We start from the raw sequence: 20,972 nt of genomic DNA on the forward strand, positions 1-20,972 counted from the left end.
TCTGTAAATTTCAATTAACATTGTTGGAAATATTCTTTCATCAGGGTGTGTGTGTGTGAGAGAGAATGTTCATTGACATTTACCAATAAAAATACTATCCTTCCAAACCTACCTATATTAGTCATCACTGAGCGACAATAAAACAAGAAACCATTGAGTTTCTGTTGAACAGTGTAAAGTGGCCTTAAGAGCCCCAGTCCCACCCAGGGGAGGATTCCTTCAGCATAGATACTGCGGAAGACATCCATAAGGCTATTTCAGAGGACCCTCTCCTAATCCCTGTCATAGGGGGTATGCAGAGGATAGGGCTGAGGGGGCAGGGCTATGTTGGGGGAGAGGCAAGTTGGAGGCAAGGCTGCAGCCCACAGTGCTACGGAGATTCAGGACAGTGCTGCAACCTGTAGACAGAACTCTTGGGGCTGCCTAAGGTCTTGGCTACAAAGCATGGCAATGCACACTAGAGGGTGTGACACATTGCGCATTAACTGGCACATGTAGATCCTGCTCTGTGAACAAAAAGCTCCCTAGCATGTGTTAACATAGTGCTCATTAACATGCACTACGGGACTTTAAGTTTGCACCAGCAGGGTCCACACCAGGCAACAAGTGCACAACTCATTGGTGAGCTTTAGAATTTCCACACCTCTAAGGTGCATTGCTGTGTCACATAGACATGTCCTACATTTTGCCCAGTCCATCCCTCAAAGCATCCCAGTGTAAGGAGTGCACAAGGATGGCTTAAAGCATCTTCTCCCCACTCCCCTTGACTGTGAGTTATTTCACCAAGTATTTTAAAAAATATCTTTGAAGAGGTGATTGGCAATAGAATGGGGGGGGGCGTTCATTTCTAGGGCACCAGTTCTAACCTTTCTGGGGATGACAGTGGCAGTCATTACCAGCTGACACCAGATGGGTGGTATGTGAAATGATTTTGTGGTCTTTGCCAAATTCCCAGAAGAAAAATGTCTACCTCACTCACACACACACACACTCTCTCACACACAAAATCACAATTTCTGAGCAGAAGGGCTGAGTAACAAGGGCGAGTGCACTATCCTCTTATCTATTCAAAATCAGGTTTGTGGGCAAGTGAAAAAAGGAAGTGTGAGGAAGTTTACACTGCTTAATGCCAGGGTCATAGACTCACAAAACAAAGCTTTTTATGTGAATATATATATATATGTGTATATGTAAATTATGTATAAATATGTTCAGATGTATACACACAGAAACAGAAGTTGATTTCTCTGTTAACAAATATTAGGAAATATGTATGTTATAAATCTCTAGAGGATAATCATAAAAAAAGGCAATGACGAAGGATCATTCATTTTTGTGAACCAAAAGAGGGCTCTCCAGTAAAGGAAGTAGAGGATATCCATTATGACTAATCTGCAAAGCTAAAGATTCCATTTTAATGATGTTGGATACATGAATTCTAAGAAAAGATTTAAATAAAGAAGAAGAGAGAGGGAGCTCGGTCACCTTGAAATAGTCACTACAAGGGAAGAGTGTGATGAGCTGGTAGAATTTACAACAGAGTTTAAGGATTATGCAAATTATTTTACATGAAGAAAGAGAAATACAAAAAAAGAAAAAGAAAATGGAGTCTCAAAATAAAGAATGAGATTGTCTCCATATGACCTTATATGTCACACTGAAAACATTATAGCAGCACCAGAGTAACCTGAGGTTGTTAAAAGATGTAGATAGTACCACCAAAAAGTAAAGAAAGGACTTTATTAAAAAAGACTATTTCAGGGAAAAGGAGAATTTAATCTGAATTTAGATTAGACCCACACTTCTGGCAGAAAGGACTCCTTCAATGAAGACATAAAATGATGATACTACAAAAGTTGAAGCTGCAGAGGAAATGCACAGTAAAATTAATACAGCATATAAATAAATAAATGGACTTGATGTGAAACAGAAGATTTTACTATGTGTTTGTAGAGCGGATAGCACCAAGGGGACTAATCCCAATTATCGTTTCTAGGTACTAGTGTAGAACAAGCAAATAATAATAATACACAGATAGTAATGTGATAAGGATGGATGAGTGTGATGAACTCTGTGAACACTTAAAAAATGGATCATTGGGGATAACAGAAAATAAATGACCATGAATCAGGAGGTTCTCAAGGGAAACACAAGCTATGTAGCAGGATAAAACAATATAAATGGAATAAAGTGAAACAATCAACACTGTGGTAAAATTAATACTTAACCATAAAGTAGTGATTCAGTTGCAATGCATATTATTTAGGGTGTTACTATGATATCCACATAGAACCTCACCTTTACGAGTTTCAAAAGAGAAACACTGCCATGCATTCTTATATGTTATGCTTATGGGTTATGTTAACTCACATTAACTTATCTTGTTTTATCTCAAAAATAAAAATGATAAAGTCAGGATGAGGATTGTTTTGAAATTTGCTTATTGTTAAAATATACGTGGACCACAATCTTGACACTTGTGCCCTTGCTAATACACCCTGATAAAAAGAATAGACACTGGTCACAGAGTTTTAGCTATACATTTCAGAAAATTATTGCAATAATATAAAAGTGCTATATTTAAAAAGTCAAAACACTTGAAAGAGCTCTCTAAGTATGATTCAGTATTTGTGGAACTGAAGAGATATTCGGAAAATGGACTGAATAAAAGAAAAAGTGTTAAAAGTAAACTTCAAAGAGATTGTAAGGGCCATCTCTGCCTGAACACCAGGTGAGACGTGCCTTTCAAGAATTTTACTACTCTGCATATGCTGGACCTGAAGATCTGACTGATACCTGCCCATAAAGTTATGAGCCAATGGAAAAGTGCTAAGCACAGATATTCACATCCAACCCAACCTCTAATAGGAGAGAACAGACATTTATTTAATTAGATATTGAAATTATAGATTAAGGTTTATTGACAGCTGTTCCTGTTAAATACTATATAGTTTATTCCTGGGAAGCAGACATGCTGACTAAGGGCTCAATCCCAAACCCACTGAAGTCAATGGAAAGATTCCCATTTATTTCAGTGGGTTAGAGATTAGGGCCTACAGTAAAAGAATGGGATATAATATGAATGTAAGAGTCTTATTTTTCATTAATCTGCCTGTCTCAAACCATTCCTTAAATAAGTAGTTGAGTTAAAAAAATGCTGAGGGCCAGACACTAGCCTCTGCTAAGGCTCATTTACTGGTTAGCCATATGCATTGTGCTGAATTAAGTGATACTACACTTCAGCTGCAGGTGGCCCTTTGAGAGCTGTTGCAGCTGGTGCAACTTTTAGAGCAGTCTTGAGGCTGCTTGAAGCTGCTGTGAAGGATCAAACCAGTGGCATGATGACTAGGGGTGCACAAAGGTTGATCTGGCCCTGAGATTTTAACTTCTCACTGAATATGCATTCACTCACTCAGTTAAGTGACTGAATTTAAATAGTACTAGTAAAATCACTTACTGTTGTAAATGCTTTTGTTAATCTATAGTAAACCAATTTGAATTCAACTACCTTTAAACAAAATTCATTTAGCTATGAATAAGATGTCTGGATTATCTATCTAGACGGGATCTACCTATTGATTCGGGGAATAATAAACTTCTGTTCTTGTTTGCCTAGAGAAAAGTATGCCCTATAAGGCAGGGTCTCACTCTTACAGAAAAGTCATCTCTGTTGGAAGTTCCCCACAAGAGAAACACAACAGAAGACACTGTAACTGAAATAGCATGTTTTTATTACTTATTTTCATGTGCTATCATCTTTGTCAAATAAGTTATTAGTTATTAATAATTATGAGTTCTCTTGCTTGCCAAGATTATGACATCCATTAAGGCATGTTAAGCACTTTTAGGTGACAAATAATGGGGTCACTATACTGAATTGATGTCATGAAAAACAACTGTTAATAATTTTGGCCTCCTTCCCATCCATCCCCCCTCTGGGTTCTTCCCTCCCTCTTCTTTTTCCTTTACTTGCATATTTTCCCAGGCTATCTTGTTAGTCTTGTTCCTCCCCTCCACCCCCCCCCCAACCTCCCCATTTAGTTGTCAAGTATTGATTTATTAAATTATATAGTTTAATATTAAGGAAGTTAAAATGTTTTTTGCATATATAAATTAATACTATGTTGCATGCTACTGATGGTAATTATAAGTTTATAGTGTTTTTATTTATCTTTTTGTATTGTGATATTTGTATTGAAAAGCAAAAAATAACAAAAACATTTTTGTCAACCTACCTAATATTTGTTTCTGTAAACTCTAATTTTAGTAATGGGTGACAAATGTATTTGGTACTTAGCCTCCTAACTAATGTGTGAAATATCCCTTTCACTGTGACTCTAACAGCATACTTCCCACAGAATCCTTTTGCTATCTAATGGCATGTTGATACACTTAGGCAACTTATCCCTGTTAACTCCACTGAGCTCAATTGCAAATTGATGTTGGTTGCCTTCCTGAATCTCTGACAAAAGGAAACAATAGTTGTAATTCTCCAAATGCCAAACTCTCCAGCTTTCACCCTGGCATCTTCTACAACACAGTTACGCATGATCAAAAGAACAAGTGACCACCAACACCAACCCACAAGTGTGGTACATTAAAAAAAACAGGCATCAGTTTTATGAGACTTTCCCATAATAGACTCATAGACTTTAAGGTCAGAAGGGACCATTACGATCATCTAGTCTGACCTCCTGCACAACGCAGGCCACAGAATCTCACCCACCCACTCTTGTAACAAACCCCTAACCTATGTCTGAGTTACTGAAGTCCTCAAATCATGGTTTAAAGACCTCAATACTGCAGCTTTCTAAATTTTAGCTTCTTAGCACTCTTTCTTGGACAGCTGATATATATGTGTTCATCTTACTTCAAGTGGGACTTCTCTCAATATAATAAATCCACACTAAATCTGTGATTTTTGTGAATCTAGTCAATACTTGTTTCTCCTACAGCTCACCACAGGAATTTAAAATCCACTCCCTTTATTCTTGATATGTTTTTTTCTTGTTGTTGTTGCCAACACCTAATTCTTGCGGCTTTAAGCTAGGAGAGAGAAACATATCATTTTAGAGAACGTGTATATGTTTGGCTTAACCTTCTGCACTGGCAACAAACATCTTCCATATCTTCTAAAGAATAGCTGAAGCTTTGGTCACCTGAAAGTGAAGTGTTTGGATGTTTGAAAATGCTAGCTATAATATAATAGATAACAACATCATGTCCAAGACTCAAGCATTTTTCTGCTGACATGGAAACTCTGCAGAGCACAAACGTCTTGGGTCATTTTTAGAAACATTTTTTTTCCATAGTGCAAGAGACAGGACATGTGACTATTAAACACATTTTATGTTGTACTATAGTAAGGTGAAGATAATCAAGATTTTTGAAAAAACGACTATTTTCTTTATTCAAATCATTACTGCCAGGCTGCTCCTTAAAATCCTGCCCACAACAAAGAGCAACCAAGACCACATGACAAACTTTCTGGAATATTTTTTGGAATTCAACTGGATTACATGCTGCTTTTTTCATTTTTTCACTTGTAATACAAAAGCATTAGATGATTATCTGGGGATTCCACATTCAGACAGCAAATTAGTATTACTTTCCTCTCCCATTCCTGTTTTTGTAAGCCTTGTTACAGGTGAAGGCCTAATAAGTATTTCAAAACTATCACATTGGTATTGCATTATCAAAAAATAAGAGATGGAAGAGAACTATTAGGTGTGTTGCAGAGATCAGATAGATGGATCTTGCCCATATCCCAGCCAGTGTAGGATTATTCCCTATGTTGTATGTAGGAGTGTTTTGTCCATCTACATTTAAATTACGTTTGGTATGGGGCTTCCTCTTCTTCCTTCAGGAGAATACTGTTCAAATAAATAGTCCTTACGTTTATTTTTTTCCTATGCTCAATTGCGTATCATTACTCCTAATTATGCTACAATGTACCTTGAATCACTTAACTTGTTCTCCCTACTCATGAGTTTTTATCTCTTTACAATATGTTGTAATTTTACCATTCAGTGGTAGGTAGCATGAGGTTTAATTGATACCAGTGTGAATGAATCCTTAATAAGTATTCTTTATAGGATTAACTTTCTTGCACAAGGTAATTATCCAGCTGCCTACATCAGAAGTTCCCATCTTGTGATCCATAGACCTATGGTGGTTTGGGAAGCATGTTGTAGATAGTTAGATAGCAGTGGTTCTCTGCCTTATTCACAGCTGCTAAAGCACATGAAAAACAGCTAAAATTCATTAAATAGTACTTAATATTCCCAGTCAGAACCAACATTAAGATGGAGTTTAAGTTAAGAGAATATATTATTTCGGGGGTAAAAAAAATACAGCAGTGTTAAAAATATGCCTAAACCAAGAATTATGAACTGAAAGCTAACCTTAAAAGAAATTAAGACATGCTAAGTCATAGAAATTCATAGTGAAATCACCCAACCAACCTTAACTCTGTCCTGTAGAGATGCTATGCAAAACATATGTAGTATTTGGGATCCTAGGATATATTAAATTGGCTTGTAAAAACATTATATTATTTCATACTTTTTTCCTCATGGTGTCACTACAGGGTAGCTACTGTGGCCACAGGCTGCCAATCTTTGCTAAGGTCAGCATGTGACTTCAGTCGCATTAAGAACAAATAGAGACAGTGACCATTTTGAGAAGACCCATCTTAATTGGGGGCAATCTGTGCCTCAGTCTGATTGAGAACTACAAAAGGTGCTGTCATTTTGAATGAAGACATATTAAACTGATTTGTAAAAACATTATTTCGTACTTTTTTTCCGCATGGTGTCACTACAGCGCAGCTACTGAGGCTACAGACTGCCAACCTTTGCTAATGGCAGCCTGTGGCTTCAGACCTTTGAGAACAAAAGAAGATTGGGCCAAAATTGCCACTGTCTTAATTGGGGACAGCCTGTGGCCTCAGTCTTATTGAGAACAACAGATGGTGCTGTCATTTTGAATCAAGACAACTCTTCATGAGTTTCTCAGAAGGACACTTTTTTTTCAGCTTCTGCTTTAAGAGACGCTTTCAGTCATGAAGAATAACAGAAAAAATAGCATTAATCCTAAAATAAAAGTCTTTTCAAAACTATGCACTGCACTGTATCTACTTAAAGATACATTTAAAAACTAAATATAAGCTTAAATGCATTGCTGAATTGTAACTTGTAGTTTTGAAAAGGAAGTTTTAAGCCTGTGATGAACTTTAAGAACACCTAGATTATATTACCTGATAATATCTCAGACTTTGATGCTGTTGTAAAGTATGAATTTGTTTCTCACCTTTGGCCTTGCATTCTATTTTTACTTGATAAACAAGTTTTTTTTTTCAGTCTACTGCTAACAAATATACAGTGTTTTTTTTTTTAAATGCGAGACTGTTTCAGCTCTTTGCTGTCATCCCCAAAACGAAACTAGGAAGTTTAAAAAAAAAAAAAGTTTATCTAATTAAAACCCAGCATTGATTTCACCAGTAAGGAAATTAGAACAAAGTAATATTGATTTTATATTCCCTGTGTTACCCAGATTGCTAGAGGAATTACATAAAATTAAGTTCTGAAGTTTTCATGTAATGTAACAAAGACTTGTTCCAAATTCCATAGAAAATCCACATCATAGAGATCTGGGGACTGGATTCTGTAACTTGTTGCATCAGGGCAGAAACCTGCACCCACATGGAGTCCCAATGATTAAATGGCGGTCCTGTGAGTGTACAGGGTTAGACCTGCATAGTCTCCTTTGCAGGGGCAGCCCCCCATGTTTGTAACTGTGCTGCTGGGTAACAAAGTACATTTATGACATTGAGCTGTTTAGAGGAAACATTAATTTTCTGCTCTAGCTAGAATCTTTATCCCTATTTGTCAGTCATGAATGTTTGGTATTTGCTGAAACAAGTTCATTTATTTCAACGCAGATCCTGGGAAATGTTCTCGTCTACCTTGGACATGTGAGGAATATATGTGAATACTTTGTTGTATGTAGAAAAGGATGACTGTGTCAAGTGGAACAATAAAAAAATAAAATACCTAAAAACATCTGGCGATTGTCATGGATGTGGGAATACCCACCCTCCCCACCGTCCAACCTCCTGAGTGGGGTGAATAAAGGAAATATTTTTTCACAAGAATTTATTTGAATGTAAATACAAATTTCTTTGGCCATGTTAGCTACCCTTTTGTGTTTGATTTCAAAGAACTTTTGCGTGTTCAATTTTTAAGATCACATACTTAAAATACTCTTGGAAACTGAGTATTAAATTTACCTTCCAGGAGTATTTACAATAAAAACCTGATTATAAGAATTATGCTTATCTAACCAGGGAACAGAGACAATACCATTAACCTTATGTGACCAAATATAGTTAAGTAACAAATCTCAGATTTCAAATATTCATTAGCAAACAATGCTGTAAATGATATTCAAAACCTATTTAGTTGACTATGTTCAAATAATGTATACTTACAATAAAATTACATTTGCTCACAGGCATTCTGTGAACAGAAAAAGAAGGCAAATTCATCAAAAAATATTTCTTGCACATTATTTGCTCAGCTCCACAGAGAGAAAATTCTTAGCTGTCTCAAACAAACAGAAAACTCTTAGCTCTTAACTCTTGGATACACTTTATGTTCTTCATTATTATGTTATGTATTCCTTTCCAGCTTTCAGGGCACATCATATGTTAACAATTGGTCTAGCATATTAAGAATGTAAAACATAGTGGAAAAAGGTAAAACGCCATTCAGATTATCGAGGGTTGTGTCTTTTTATACAATATTTTCTTGGGACGGTATTGATATGAGCTGCTTTTAAAATGACTTAATGTCTTTGGTTCAGCAACCTTGCTAGGCAGGTGATTCTAAACAATTCTTATGGGGGATTAACCACTGCCCCCCCCATGTCTCTTATGTTTGGAGCAGTAGGTTGCTCTTTGGCTTGAGAGATTTGACTCTCATACCAGTATCAGATAATGAAAGACAAACACATGCCTATTTATTCTTTTCTCCTGTCATATCTCCTGCTGAGAGAATTAGAGAGAAGCCACATGCTCTGAAAATTTAAAGAAATTGAGCCTGGATAGTTCAACTCTTACCAGGCTTACCTTTAATAAAAGGTGAGAAACATTTGCAATTTTTAAATGTAGAACAATCAAAGTCAAATAGTTTGGGGATTTACTTCATATGATGTTATGTTGTAAAATAAGGAGAATAATCAATACATTAAACCATTTAAACAAAGGATGTGTCAGTCACTGGCCATTCTCTTTTGGGACCAGAGTAGAGACTTCATACATATTACTAGTTGAAATAATTGTATAATTGACAACTTTAAGAACCAGAGAGGAAGAAAATATCAGTTGACTTAATTAATGTTTCATGGCAGTAAAGTTCTGCTCAATAGTTAAGATAATTCCTAAAATGGCACTCTTATATCAGTCTTAATGCCTTCTACAGTTAAGGTCGCAAAATAGTTTTCATTAGCACCCTACGTCCTTGCATTCAGATCTGCAAAATATTCACTTTGCGGGGTGGGGGTAACATTTTTCATGCTTCATCTTAGCTGGACTGTCAGTTTTTCCATAAATCTTAAACACAATATCATTGACTCTTTCTGAGTGCTGTTAAAAATAATTCTGACCATTCAGCCAACTAAAAAATGGGTGAACTTTGACTCTAACTTGGCACACAAGTTTGTGTACTAAATTTGAAAAAAACCACATTGTTTGGATAATAAAGATACAGGCATTGAAATATAATCTACATATGTTTATCAGCAACAACTAGGATTTATTGCTTAATAAAGTCCACCTCTTTGTGTTATCAAAATGAATCTTTACTTTGAGGCCACTTAATAATCTATTGAGGTAGTCTGGATTAAATTTGAGACCCATATCTGATTGAAAGCAATGGGCTGGGGGAGAAATCAAAGTTTTGCAGAAAACTATTTCCAGCTGTTGCAGTATGATTTGGCTGGTGACAAATTTCAGCATAGCTGGTATAACAGGCCAGCATGGAGGAAATTTCCATGAAGATCTCATTTTGGAGATTCCTCACATTGAGGCTACATTTACACTACATACCACTTTTGGCAGCAGATAGTGTCTATCTAGCTACACGCCATAAGGAAAAGCAGGCTGTGTCCACACTGCAGTGTTGTAGCTACATGTGTCAGTGAAAGGTTCTGGCGGAGGGGAGACAGTGAGGAAAAGTTCCAGCATCTCCCTGTTGCCAGAGCCTTTCATTGAGTCAAGAAAAGACGTTAGCAGGGAGGAGGCTGCTGGGAAAGGTCAAGCTGAAGGAGCCTTTCCTGGAGTCAGCTCTGACAGCCAGGAGCTGGCAGAGCCTTTTCTTGCTGCTATTTAGCTACTGGCATCTTGCCCTATGGCAAAGTAGGGGTCCAGCAGCGGGGAGCTGCCGAAGCCTTTCCCTGGTGTCTTCCCACTGCCTCAATTGTTCCTCACTGGGGAGTCTTTTCCTGCAGTGGGGAAAGGCTCCAGCAGTGGGGAGGCAGCGAGACACCACATGTCTAAAAATAGCAGTATAGATAGGAAGCATGGGTAAGTAGACAGCATATAGGATATGTGTTTGCATACATACTCACACCCCTCAGGAATGTCTTTACTGTACTCACCTAAGCCATGCCTCACCGGCAACACTCCTAATTATATTCATGCTAGGGGGGCCTTGCAGGTATGTACTCTACATGCTGCCAAAAGTGGCGTGTAGTGTAGATGTAGCCTAAGATCCCTCAAATTGCCCATTGGTCTCTGCTCCCGAAGGCCCAACATAATGGCTGAATTTTCACAACAGAAAAGGATAGACACTTAGTTTAATTTTTAAGTAGCACCAGCTGCTGAGCTAATCTAAATCCATAGAGGCTCTTATATTTTCCCCTCACCTGGCAAGCTTCTCCTTTCCACAAAATTAAGGCTTTTCTGTATGTGTGGGAAGAATACTGATTTTATGTTTATAATTGCCTTTAAGGAAATTATCCTGGCAGCAAAATTTTAAACTACACGGATCCCAGCTGTTCTTCCTCCCAGACTCTAAGAAAGAATATATGAAGATAATTATTAAATATATTAAATAATCAAACCTTATTGGCAGTGTGGCGGGGGCGAGTGCCCCACCCCAATGTGAGAGGGGGCTAGAGCGGCTGCGCGGGCCAGCAGTCAATGAAAAAAGGGCTTACTGGGGGCCAATCAGAGCCAACATTCAAGACAGCCAATCAGGGCTCGGCTTGGCCCTATATAAAGGCTGCCCAGGAAGGGAGCAGGGAGTCTATCCCAGACCTTCATGGGGGAAGGTCTGTCTCCAGAGCAGGAGACCAGCACCTTGGACAGAGCAGTGCTGGGCAGGCTCAGGGGAATCACAGTAGGGCTCGGGCCCAAAACCTGCCAGACTGAGGGCCCTGAGAGAAAGGGCCTAGAGGGTGTGAGGGGCCAGAGGGGAAGTGGCCCAGGGACAGTTGGACAAGGGGAGAGAAGGAGGGCAGGGACGCTGCCACTAGAGGGTTCCTGGGTTGGGACCCAGAGTAGTGGGCGGGCCTGGGTCCCCCACTTCCCCCTTGTACTGCACCTGGCCATGCAGTAGGGTGGCTGAGACAAACTGCAACCGGCCCTTGCGACAAAGGGCTAGACTTTGGAGGTTGTGATTGGCAACTGAGGCTAATGCAAGTACTGCTGAACACCCTCCCCTCCCTGGAAGGGGGTGAGGATGGACTAGGGGGCACTGCCAGAGGGCAGTGGCCTAAAGAGGATGCTGCTGAGCGGGGAGCAACATGGGTCCAGACACCAGTGAGGAACAGATGACGACGGGACACCACCAGCAGAGGGTGCTCCCCATGGACTGAGCTAATTCCCGGAACAACCAGTGGGAGGCGCTGGGTGGTGAGTCCCAACCCGGTCACAGGGAGACAGCATGTAAACCAAAATGCTAGAAGATTGTCATGTTAAGTTGCAAACTATGTACAAGGACAAGCAATAATTATTGTGGAACAAAAACTCAGCTATGAAACTCACAAATGAAAAAAAAAAACAGCTTGTGTCATCTTAAAACTGAAGAGCGAGAGGACATTTAGGAAAAAAATCTTTATAAACATAGAGCTGATAGCTTTTTTCTGTAGTTAGGATGAAAATGAACCAACTACAGGGTCTGTACATGTCCCTATGCACTGATTAAGCCCTTAAAAGTCTTAAGTAGGTCTTAAGTAATGCTTAAGTGATTCATAGGCCATCTACATAGCAATGACTTTTACCCTGAGTGAATTATTGCTATTAGATTCCCTGACTAGGAAGAGTTCACAGAGGAACTCCAGAAGGCATCTGATTATTAGAACATCATCTCTATCTAAACATGTGTTTCTTCAATCACACTTTTAAAATTGGTATTATTTAACTACATTAAATTATTTCAAAACATCTGGAAATGTGCATTATATATCACGTTTCAGAGTGGTAGCCGTGTTAGTCTGTATCAGCAAAAAGAATGAGGAGTACTCGTGGCACTTTAGAGACTAATAAATTTATTTGGGCATAAGCTTTCGTGGGCTAAAACCCACTTCATTGGATTAGTCTAGTTAGAGTTGGTATGGCAACACCCATTTTTTCATGTTCTCTGTGTGTGTGTATATATATCTTCCAACTGTATTTTCCACTGCATACATCCGATGAAGTGGGTTTTAGCCTACAAAAGCTTATGCCCAAATAAACTTGTTAGTCTCCAAGGTGCCACAAGTACTCATTCTTTTTATTATATATCATGTAACCCCTTTGGGGTTTAGAGAGCATGGGCCAAGAGGAAATGCTGTTTGGGGATGGGAAAAGCCTGGAGAGAGGGAGAGCAACAGGGTTTGTGTGTGTCCGGAGCTCCAGACAGAAGGTCTACAACAAGCAGGCCCTCACAGAGTGAAGCAGCAGAGAGCCTACCCGAAGCCTGGGAGGGAGAGAGCGGCTGACCAGGGACACCCCAGGACAGGATCAGTATGAGCACTCTGCCATAGAGGAATCTCGTGAGAAGGACAACCCAGAGCCGGACCCATTATCACTGCTGCCCAGAGCTGTATGAAGGGGTGAATACTGGGGCTTGAGACATTGCTTTGGAAATAAGGAGGAAGGTTGTTACTAAGTGGGGAGGTTGTTGCTCTGTGTGGCTTTGCAGAGAGTGGCAGAAGAGGCACCAGAGGAGTTTTGGGGGGAAGGTTTACTGGTGCCGTAGACCAGGAACAACCAAGATGCACCACTGGACCGGAACTTTGCCCAGGACTCCTGAACTGTGAATGCAGGTGCATTGCTCAGTAACTGCCCTTTCGGACTGTGGTACCACTGGGCCTGTGGGGCTTTGTGTTGAATGTAACCCTGTTTTACCACCCCCTAACTTCCCCATTGTATTATAAATATTTCCGTTTCCTATCTTCTTTGTACTCTTACAGTGTGTGTATGTTCACTCTGGTGGTTTGGAACAGGTGCCTGTGGGTGTAAGTAACTTGCCCTGCTGTGTTTTTGCATGTGCCTTTTCTTGGCCAGAGCTGCCTGTAGAGTAGACTCCATCTTGGCTACAAGGGCACCAAGTTACAATCATAAATCTGTCTGTGACCATGAGGTTCTCCTTGTATTGCTACTGGATTGGGCCGAACACTGCATCCCATCTCCTAACCATGGTAAACCATGAAACTGTAAAGCTTCAGTTAGTTCAGAATTCAGCAGCCAGCCTCTCCAACAACACTAGTCACTGAGAGACTATTGTTCTGAGGTTAGAATACCGGCATCCGGATGTGGCTACATTTATGGAGTTCACAATAAGAAGTCAATGGGAGTTGTGGGCAATCAGCACCTTGTAGGATCAAGCACAGTGAAAGCCACTAGCCAGTTCAATCCTGTTTATTTATTTAATATCAATAACCTGTTCCATCAAGTCTTACAAGAAACACAGATCAGACTTCTTTCTTACAGTGTCTCTCAAAAGAAAGGCATGCGGACCAAAATATATATGTACACCTCTACCCCGATATAACGCTGTCCTCAGGAGCCAAAAAATCTTACCGCATTATAGGTGAAATCACCTTATATTGAACTTGCTTTGATACGCCGGAGTGTGCAGCCCCGCCCCCCCAGAGCACCGCTTTACCGCGTTATATCAGGTCACATTATATCGGGGTAGAGGTGTAACTTAAAACTGAATGCTATCTATAAAAGCATTTTTTCCAGATTCCTACATCACTTGGACCCTTCTACATTTTACACATTATAGACTATGAAAGAATTCCATGCAATCCTTTGAAATAACTGGAATTTATAAGAAAGTTATTACAGTCATTTTTTGTCCTTAACATTTTGGTTTATGCTATAGAAGTTAATGGATTTGTCAAAATATAAGGTCTAAAATTTAATCTGCTGTACAAAATGTTACTTATCCAAGCCAATAAGGGAAGTGCCAGCTGAAGTTTTGGGAGGCAGTGGACCAGGAAATAGTCTCCCCCTTGTTTGCGGGGCCAAAGGAAGATCAGGGCACTCAGCAGTTCTCAGGAGGTGCTCATCTCCTTGCAGGATGAGTCCCTAAATACAAGAGGATTACTGGAGAATGGCCTATGGAATCTATAGCGTAGTAAGGCTAACTGGTTCCTTTTGTCAATATTAGCACTTAAAACACTCAGACGTGTCAGTTGTAACCACCATATGAGCTGATGATCCTGAAGCAAGAAACAGGATCAAACTAAAGAGCAAAATACATAAAAGATATCCATATTGCACTAAGGCTAAGACCACAGAACATTACTAAGGATAAAGTCTACAGAAGATGGCTATAAAAATTGAAAAGAAAATGAAATTGCCTATATCATTTTGCTAAGACCACAGAGTAGTTCAAGGAACATTTTATGTCAGAATTAGGGCCCAAAGCTGGGGCATTACTCAACTAAGGTAGTCATTGATAAGACTGACCAACATGAACTGGGAAATATAGTTTGCTGAAAATCAAAAGCTCCTTCAAGTGAAATGGTGTCTTCCATCTTGTGCTATATTGGTAGTTCATTTGCATGTAGACAATCAATGAGAGGGAAAAGTTGTGAAGATAATAACATGGATGAAAAAGATGTATTACTGTAGGACAGGGTACCATTGAGGATACTTGGTAGGGGAAGTGTATTCTAGAGAGGAATTCATTACACTCAGGTCATACTCTTGTTGATGTCATATTCACAGGCCTGAACCTGATGAATACTTTTGTTTTGCAAACGGAATTTTTCATATACATTTCTTATATCAGGTATTGTTTTTACTATGTTTAAAATTGTATGTAAGAGGTTCAATCACATTATGAAAATGTATGAATTTGTATATTATATTTCCCCTCTCCTGATTAGACTGTTGTAGTAGTGCAGAAAATCATATTCCTTTTCGGGAGCTATTCTAACAATTTTTGCTTAGTACAATGTTCAAACACAGTTCATTACATCCTAGAGGCATTACACTAGCTGAATTAAATGGACATGTTGATCTCATGTGACTTACTTTTTGTGATTGGAGTTTCATGTTTTATATAGTATAGGGCAAATTCTACTATCCTTAGTCAAAACTCAATTTTCTTCAATAAGAGATTTACCTGAGAAAGGCCTGAAAGATCTGGCCTTAACTTTAAATAAATAATACTAACAACAAAGTATACATATAAATGAAACATAACTCAGGAAAGCTGTGATCAAGGTATCCTTTACAACATGCTCTAGTATACAGTCCACACACTGTGTAGACACAAAACTCACCAGGGTGTTGGTCAATAAAGAAATTAACAATAAGGGAACATGAAGTTCAGCCCAGTAGTACAGTCAAAGGTAAACAAGAGTAAATGGAGTATACCTTCTTCTCATCTGGGACTATGGAGTTTAGTTTAGGTTACTTTACCCATTTTTTTAACCACTAGTTCAGCCTGTGTGTTCTCTGCAAACTTGGCTGCCATTAGAGTTCATACATTGGAGTTACTCATCCCCAAAACCTATCTGGGGGGCAACTTCCACTTTCTGTGATATCCACAGTGAGTGCAATCCACAGCAAGACTCACTAGATGTCTCCCAAAAGGAGCAATATCATCTGCTAATATAGTCTGAAATGCCATGTAATGTAAGGAGATAGAAGTCAGGAGCATGAAGGACATGGACCAGAGAAGAAAATCAAAACTGAAATTAGTTTTATGAATTTAGTGGTTATATTTCATGTTACAAAGATTGCCCAGTGTTAGACCATCTACATATTTACCATGTGCTAGAGATATATTACTACAGTTTAAGACTGGATTTGCAAGGAGTTTGGGAAGTTTCAATCAAATTTGTTGAAGTGTAAGTTGTAGTCATGCCTTTAGTATTTAAGAGCAAGTTGGATTGTGGTTGTCCTCCGTATTATATATTTCAGGAGTAATATATTCTGAAAAGAAAAGACTTTGAGCTCAGGAAAGCATCTGTGACTCAGCCTTGTCCAGTTAATTAATAGGTGTCCAAAGTTTCAGAACTGAGAATTTTGTTTTGTATTTTTTTAAAAGTTTGTTTGAAGCAGTAAAATAAATTAAAATATATAGAAATATAGCTAACCCTATAAATATTATTTACCCACTTACAAACAAATTGAAATATATATAAATGTACATAAACAAACACACATACACACCAGACATGCCAAACCTGCAGAAAAAAACATAGAAATGGGGCTTGTTTTTGGCTTAATTGGCTCATGAGTTGCTTGTTGGCTAGTTTTTGGCTTGTAGCGTATTGGGATTCTTAAAGATTGGCTTGTTTTGGCCTTGTTTTGAAATGGGATTTGCTTGATTTTTGGCTTATTGTAAAAGTCAGGGTGCTTATTTACTGTGTGAAAGTTGGCAACTGCGATATACACACACACACGTGTTGGTGTGCATTTGTGTGTCAGTTTAATATCTAAGCATATCTCCCACCCTGACTCCCCCTACCCTGCAATAAAAGGAAGCAACTCTCCACACTTTCTAAAGCTGATGTGTATTTTTGACTTCTTTGGTCGCTGAATTCTCACACATCATGGTAACCTAAGACTTTTTATTGCTTAATTAAGATATCTAAATATTACATTTATTCCAATATATGCTGTAGCCTTCATCTTTCCGAAGATAATGTGAAAGTGTTAAAGATGGTGGTAGCTATCTTGCCAATTTTATGGGTTATAAAACTGAATTAACTATCTCAGACTACATTTCAAAGACTCTTCATTGTGCATGTGGGAAGCCCAGCACAAGTATTCATTATTACAAAACTTTTAAAGAGCTTCCTGACTACATAACATTAATTGTCAGAGAATTTTATCTTTCCTTGGAGCTTTGTGATCTCAACTCTTCCTGATAAATCTTTTCCTTTAAACAGCTTAACATATTTCCCATTGGGTGTACCTATAGTTGCTAGGCCATTATGTTCTACAGTGGCTCCTAATAATGTCTGAGGCAAGATTACTATACCTTTACTGGCCCTGAGCCAATTTGCAATCAAAAGTAGATTTAGTCATGCAGTTTTGGTCTGAAATGTCTCTTAAATCTTTTTTTTTTTTTTTCGGTATTTATTTTTGGTATACTCTGAAGTCTTACACTACAACTCCTGTTTCAGAATTCTAAACATATATGCTGGGTGTCAATACATTTCCTATTCGTTATTTGATTGTGACCTTGTATGCACTTGCAGTTACATGCAGCTACACACCAAGGTGAAGGGCAGGCTGTGCCCACACTCACTGTGGTGTATATTACATGCAGCAGTGAAAGGCTCTGGCAGAGGGAGGCAGCAGGGGTGGGGGAAGGCTCTGGCAGGGGATGGCAGTGGGACACTACACTGATAAAAATAAGCATTGCTTGGGTGTGTAGAAAGCTATGTAGGGTATATACATTAGAGGCTCAAGCGAGTAGGGCACCCTACTCTACACACCTTAGCAGTGCCTCATCATCTACACTGCCATTTATATCCATGCTAAGTGTGCAGTGTCTGTACTCTACATGACACCATAAGTGAAGAGTTACACTAAAAAATTCTTACTACATGAACATTCTGCATAACTTGCGATGTGCGAGCATTTGGTTTTTGATATTTAGTATCCACACTTAACTTACTTCGGGAAAAGGCAGGATTTACTGTACAACACCAACAATAATACTATCATACTTTGAATTATTGTTTTTAATATCAAAAGTGATTTATAAATTTTCTGTATGTGTGTGAAAGAGAGAGAGCATTTGGGGTGGGGGGACATGTACATGCAGATTAAATTTATAATTCCCTCCCTGTCATGGGAACAACACAATTAACTTGGTAAATCCATACCATATTATCATGTAATTACATTCCAAAATGATTGGAGCAGAACCCACAGTCGAGTTCTTATCTTTCCCTATTATTATTGTTAATAGTAGTAGTATATGTAAAGGAATCATGGTTGGCTTGTGCTGGAACTGTATCACATCCTTACACACTATCCCACATGAGGCTTCTGTGCTGGAACTGTATCACATCCTCAGATACTATCCCACATGAAAAAGGTGAAAAATAAAACCCCATAAAACATCACTTTTTGTGTCCCCTCTCCACCTGCAATTTGAACAGTGATTGATTTTCATTAATATGTCACTTCCATCACTAAAAATCAATGTGGCTTTTCAAATCAAATACATATTGAACTTTTACATACTCTGAGGAAACCTTGGTGGATTGTCGTTGACATCAGTGAGTGTGATATTTACAGTTGTTGACCCTGATAGCCCTCCGACCTGCCCAGCCATATCTTTGGCTTGAATGACAACAGAATAATGCTCTCTGGCTTCCCTGTCCATGTTATGCAAGGCGGTCCTGATGACTCCTGCGATGCAAAGAAAAACAAAAGAAACACCAATGTTAGCATTTCTGAACAATGGTCCAGAGTAGACATCTACAGAGCCTGTGTTGTCAACAGAGGTGGGACACAGAACTTCTACTATTGCAAAGCCCCTCTATAGCTAAAATAAACTATTTTAAATTGAATTTCTGATTTCTAACCCACAGATTGGAAGTCTCTTGTGTGAAGACAACCAAAGAAAATGGATTATATAATGCGTTGTGAAGAAATGTTGTTGAGAACTGCATTGTTTTCTAAAACATCTAATATAATTGTGGCAGCATTTGCTAGACAGACAGATTGCTTGAGGATATGTAGAAATTAAAAACACCCCATATTACAAGAAAATGTAATAATATATCAATAAATAATTACTCCAATTCATGTAATGTAGAAAGACCTCAAGGTACATTGCCAAAAAGACAATGTTTTATCTTATACGATAATTGTTTAAGTAGCTGTTTAATTGAAATATTAATGAATATGCATTCATGCTCCACAAGAGAAGTCTCAAATTCCACTATCTGGTAGCCAAACAAAAAATAATCTTTTGTTTTTCCACATAAAGTTTGGCACTATTCTGAAAAGTGACTTTGAAATTGGCTCCCTCTTATTTAAGATGCCTTGATCTGCTCCTTGTATCCATTCACAGTTATAAACAGTTGACCTTAGTGAGAGAAATGCATTTTTCCTGCTTTTTGACTCCTATTTAGTCCAGCAGAGCCAATAGAGCTAGAAGTGAGTGAACAAAAGATTCTATTTAATTTTACACATGAGCAGCAGAAATGTTTACTAACTTCCAATATCTTCAAGCACACTGATGACAATAGGGTTGTGCAGGTATCGCTTAAGGCATGACCAATATTACTTTTGTCACTGGTGATACGTTAAATAGAATAACCCAGCTATATCCTCTGAGCCCAGACTGAGTTTACAAGGTTGGCAGCCAGGAACCCCCCTCTTTCCCCAACACACTATTATTTGTCAGTGGGGAGCATTTCACACATAAATGGAACTGCAGGAGTCCCTTCCCAGAGCAGAGTCCCACTTTAATATTTAGAATTACAAAAGGATTTGTAAGGGCATTTTGAAACATATTGTTAAATAGAGAAAGAAAACGAAAGCTACCACTGTCAAAGCTTCCTTTAAAAAATGTGTGAAAGACTAAACTTGTTAAAATAAAACTGTCCTGACATGGTAGCTGTTGCTTCTATGCAAATTTAAATCATTTGATAGCCATGCAGAAGAACAGACAGGGGTATAACAACAAATGCATCAATGGGTGGGGGAACTTGATGGGGCTGGAAGTGAATGGGGGGGGGAGGGGAGTCCTAGAGGGAAGGAGACACTCACCATGGGATAAGAGTTAGCTCCTCCCCCTGGGAGCCTCTGGCACCCATTGGCCAGCTGCAGGAGAGAGGTGCTGATGGGTCAGGATTTCCCAGCTCCCAGGACGTAACTTGGCATGGAGGCCACATGTAGCCTCTTTTGATTTGTCATGCTTACTATATTAACTAGAAAATAAACTTCACATGGATAACCTGTCTCGACTCAATGAACCAAACATAATGTAATTTTTAACTATTTGCGAAGCCTCTAACCTGCTGCATGCCAACACATTCAATGTGTGTACATAGAGAAAATTCTTCAGGATAGTCTGAGAGAATATCATAATAATTTTAAAAAATTGGTTAATGTTTTATATAGTTCATATAAATACAGCTGTAGCTTAGTGTTCTTAAAAAAACCCTGATCTATAAGCTTAATTCTGCACATCTGTACTTAAATGAGCAGACTTTACTCATGCAAGTAACCACACTGAAGATGAGATTACTTGTGTGAGTAAGGGTTACTCATACAAGCAAGTGTTTTCAGGCTCGGGTCCTAGAGACACTCAAACTAAAAGTAGGGTTGGCTTAGACATAAAAGTATCACCTGCAATCTACAGCAAGCTTCCAGGTCACAGTTGTTTCAGCCCAATAGGGAATGGCTGAAATGTCAATATGATCTTAATTGTGCATGCTCCAGTGAGGTGTGAGGTGGAGTATGAGCTACTTTGTGATGTCTGACAGCTCTG

General features: G+C 38.7%; 1 protein-coding gene across 9 annotated transcripts in view; it reads right to left on the reverse strand.

The window, feature by feature from the left end:
• The window catches only part of CDH18 (cadherin 18), an 896,035-nt gene that overhangs the window by 89,580 nt on the left and 785,483 nt on the right, over positions 1-20,972 (reverse strand). For all 9 annotated transcript variants that reach the window (XM_042859886.2, XM_042859885.2, XM_065584267.1 and 6 more), the window contains one exon: positions 18,713-18,880. In XM_042859886.2, the coding sequence (XP_042715820.1) occupies positions 18,713-18,880 (168 nt within the window). The remainder of the gene's footprint in view (positions 1-18,712; positions 18,881-20,972) is intronic.

Source organism: Chrysemys picta, chromosome 2 (genome assembly GCF_011386835.1).
Source record: "Chrysemys picta bellii isolate R12L10 chromosome 2, ASM1138683v2, whole genome shotgun sequence".
Classification (NCBI taxonomy): domain Eukaryota; kingdom Metazoa; phylum Chordata; order Testudines; family Emydidae; genus Chrysemys; species Chrysemys picta.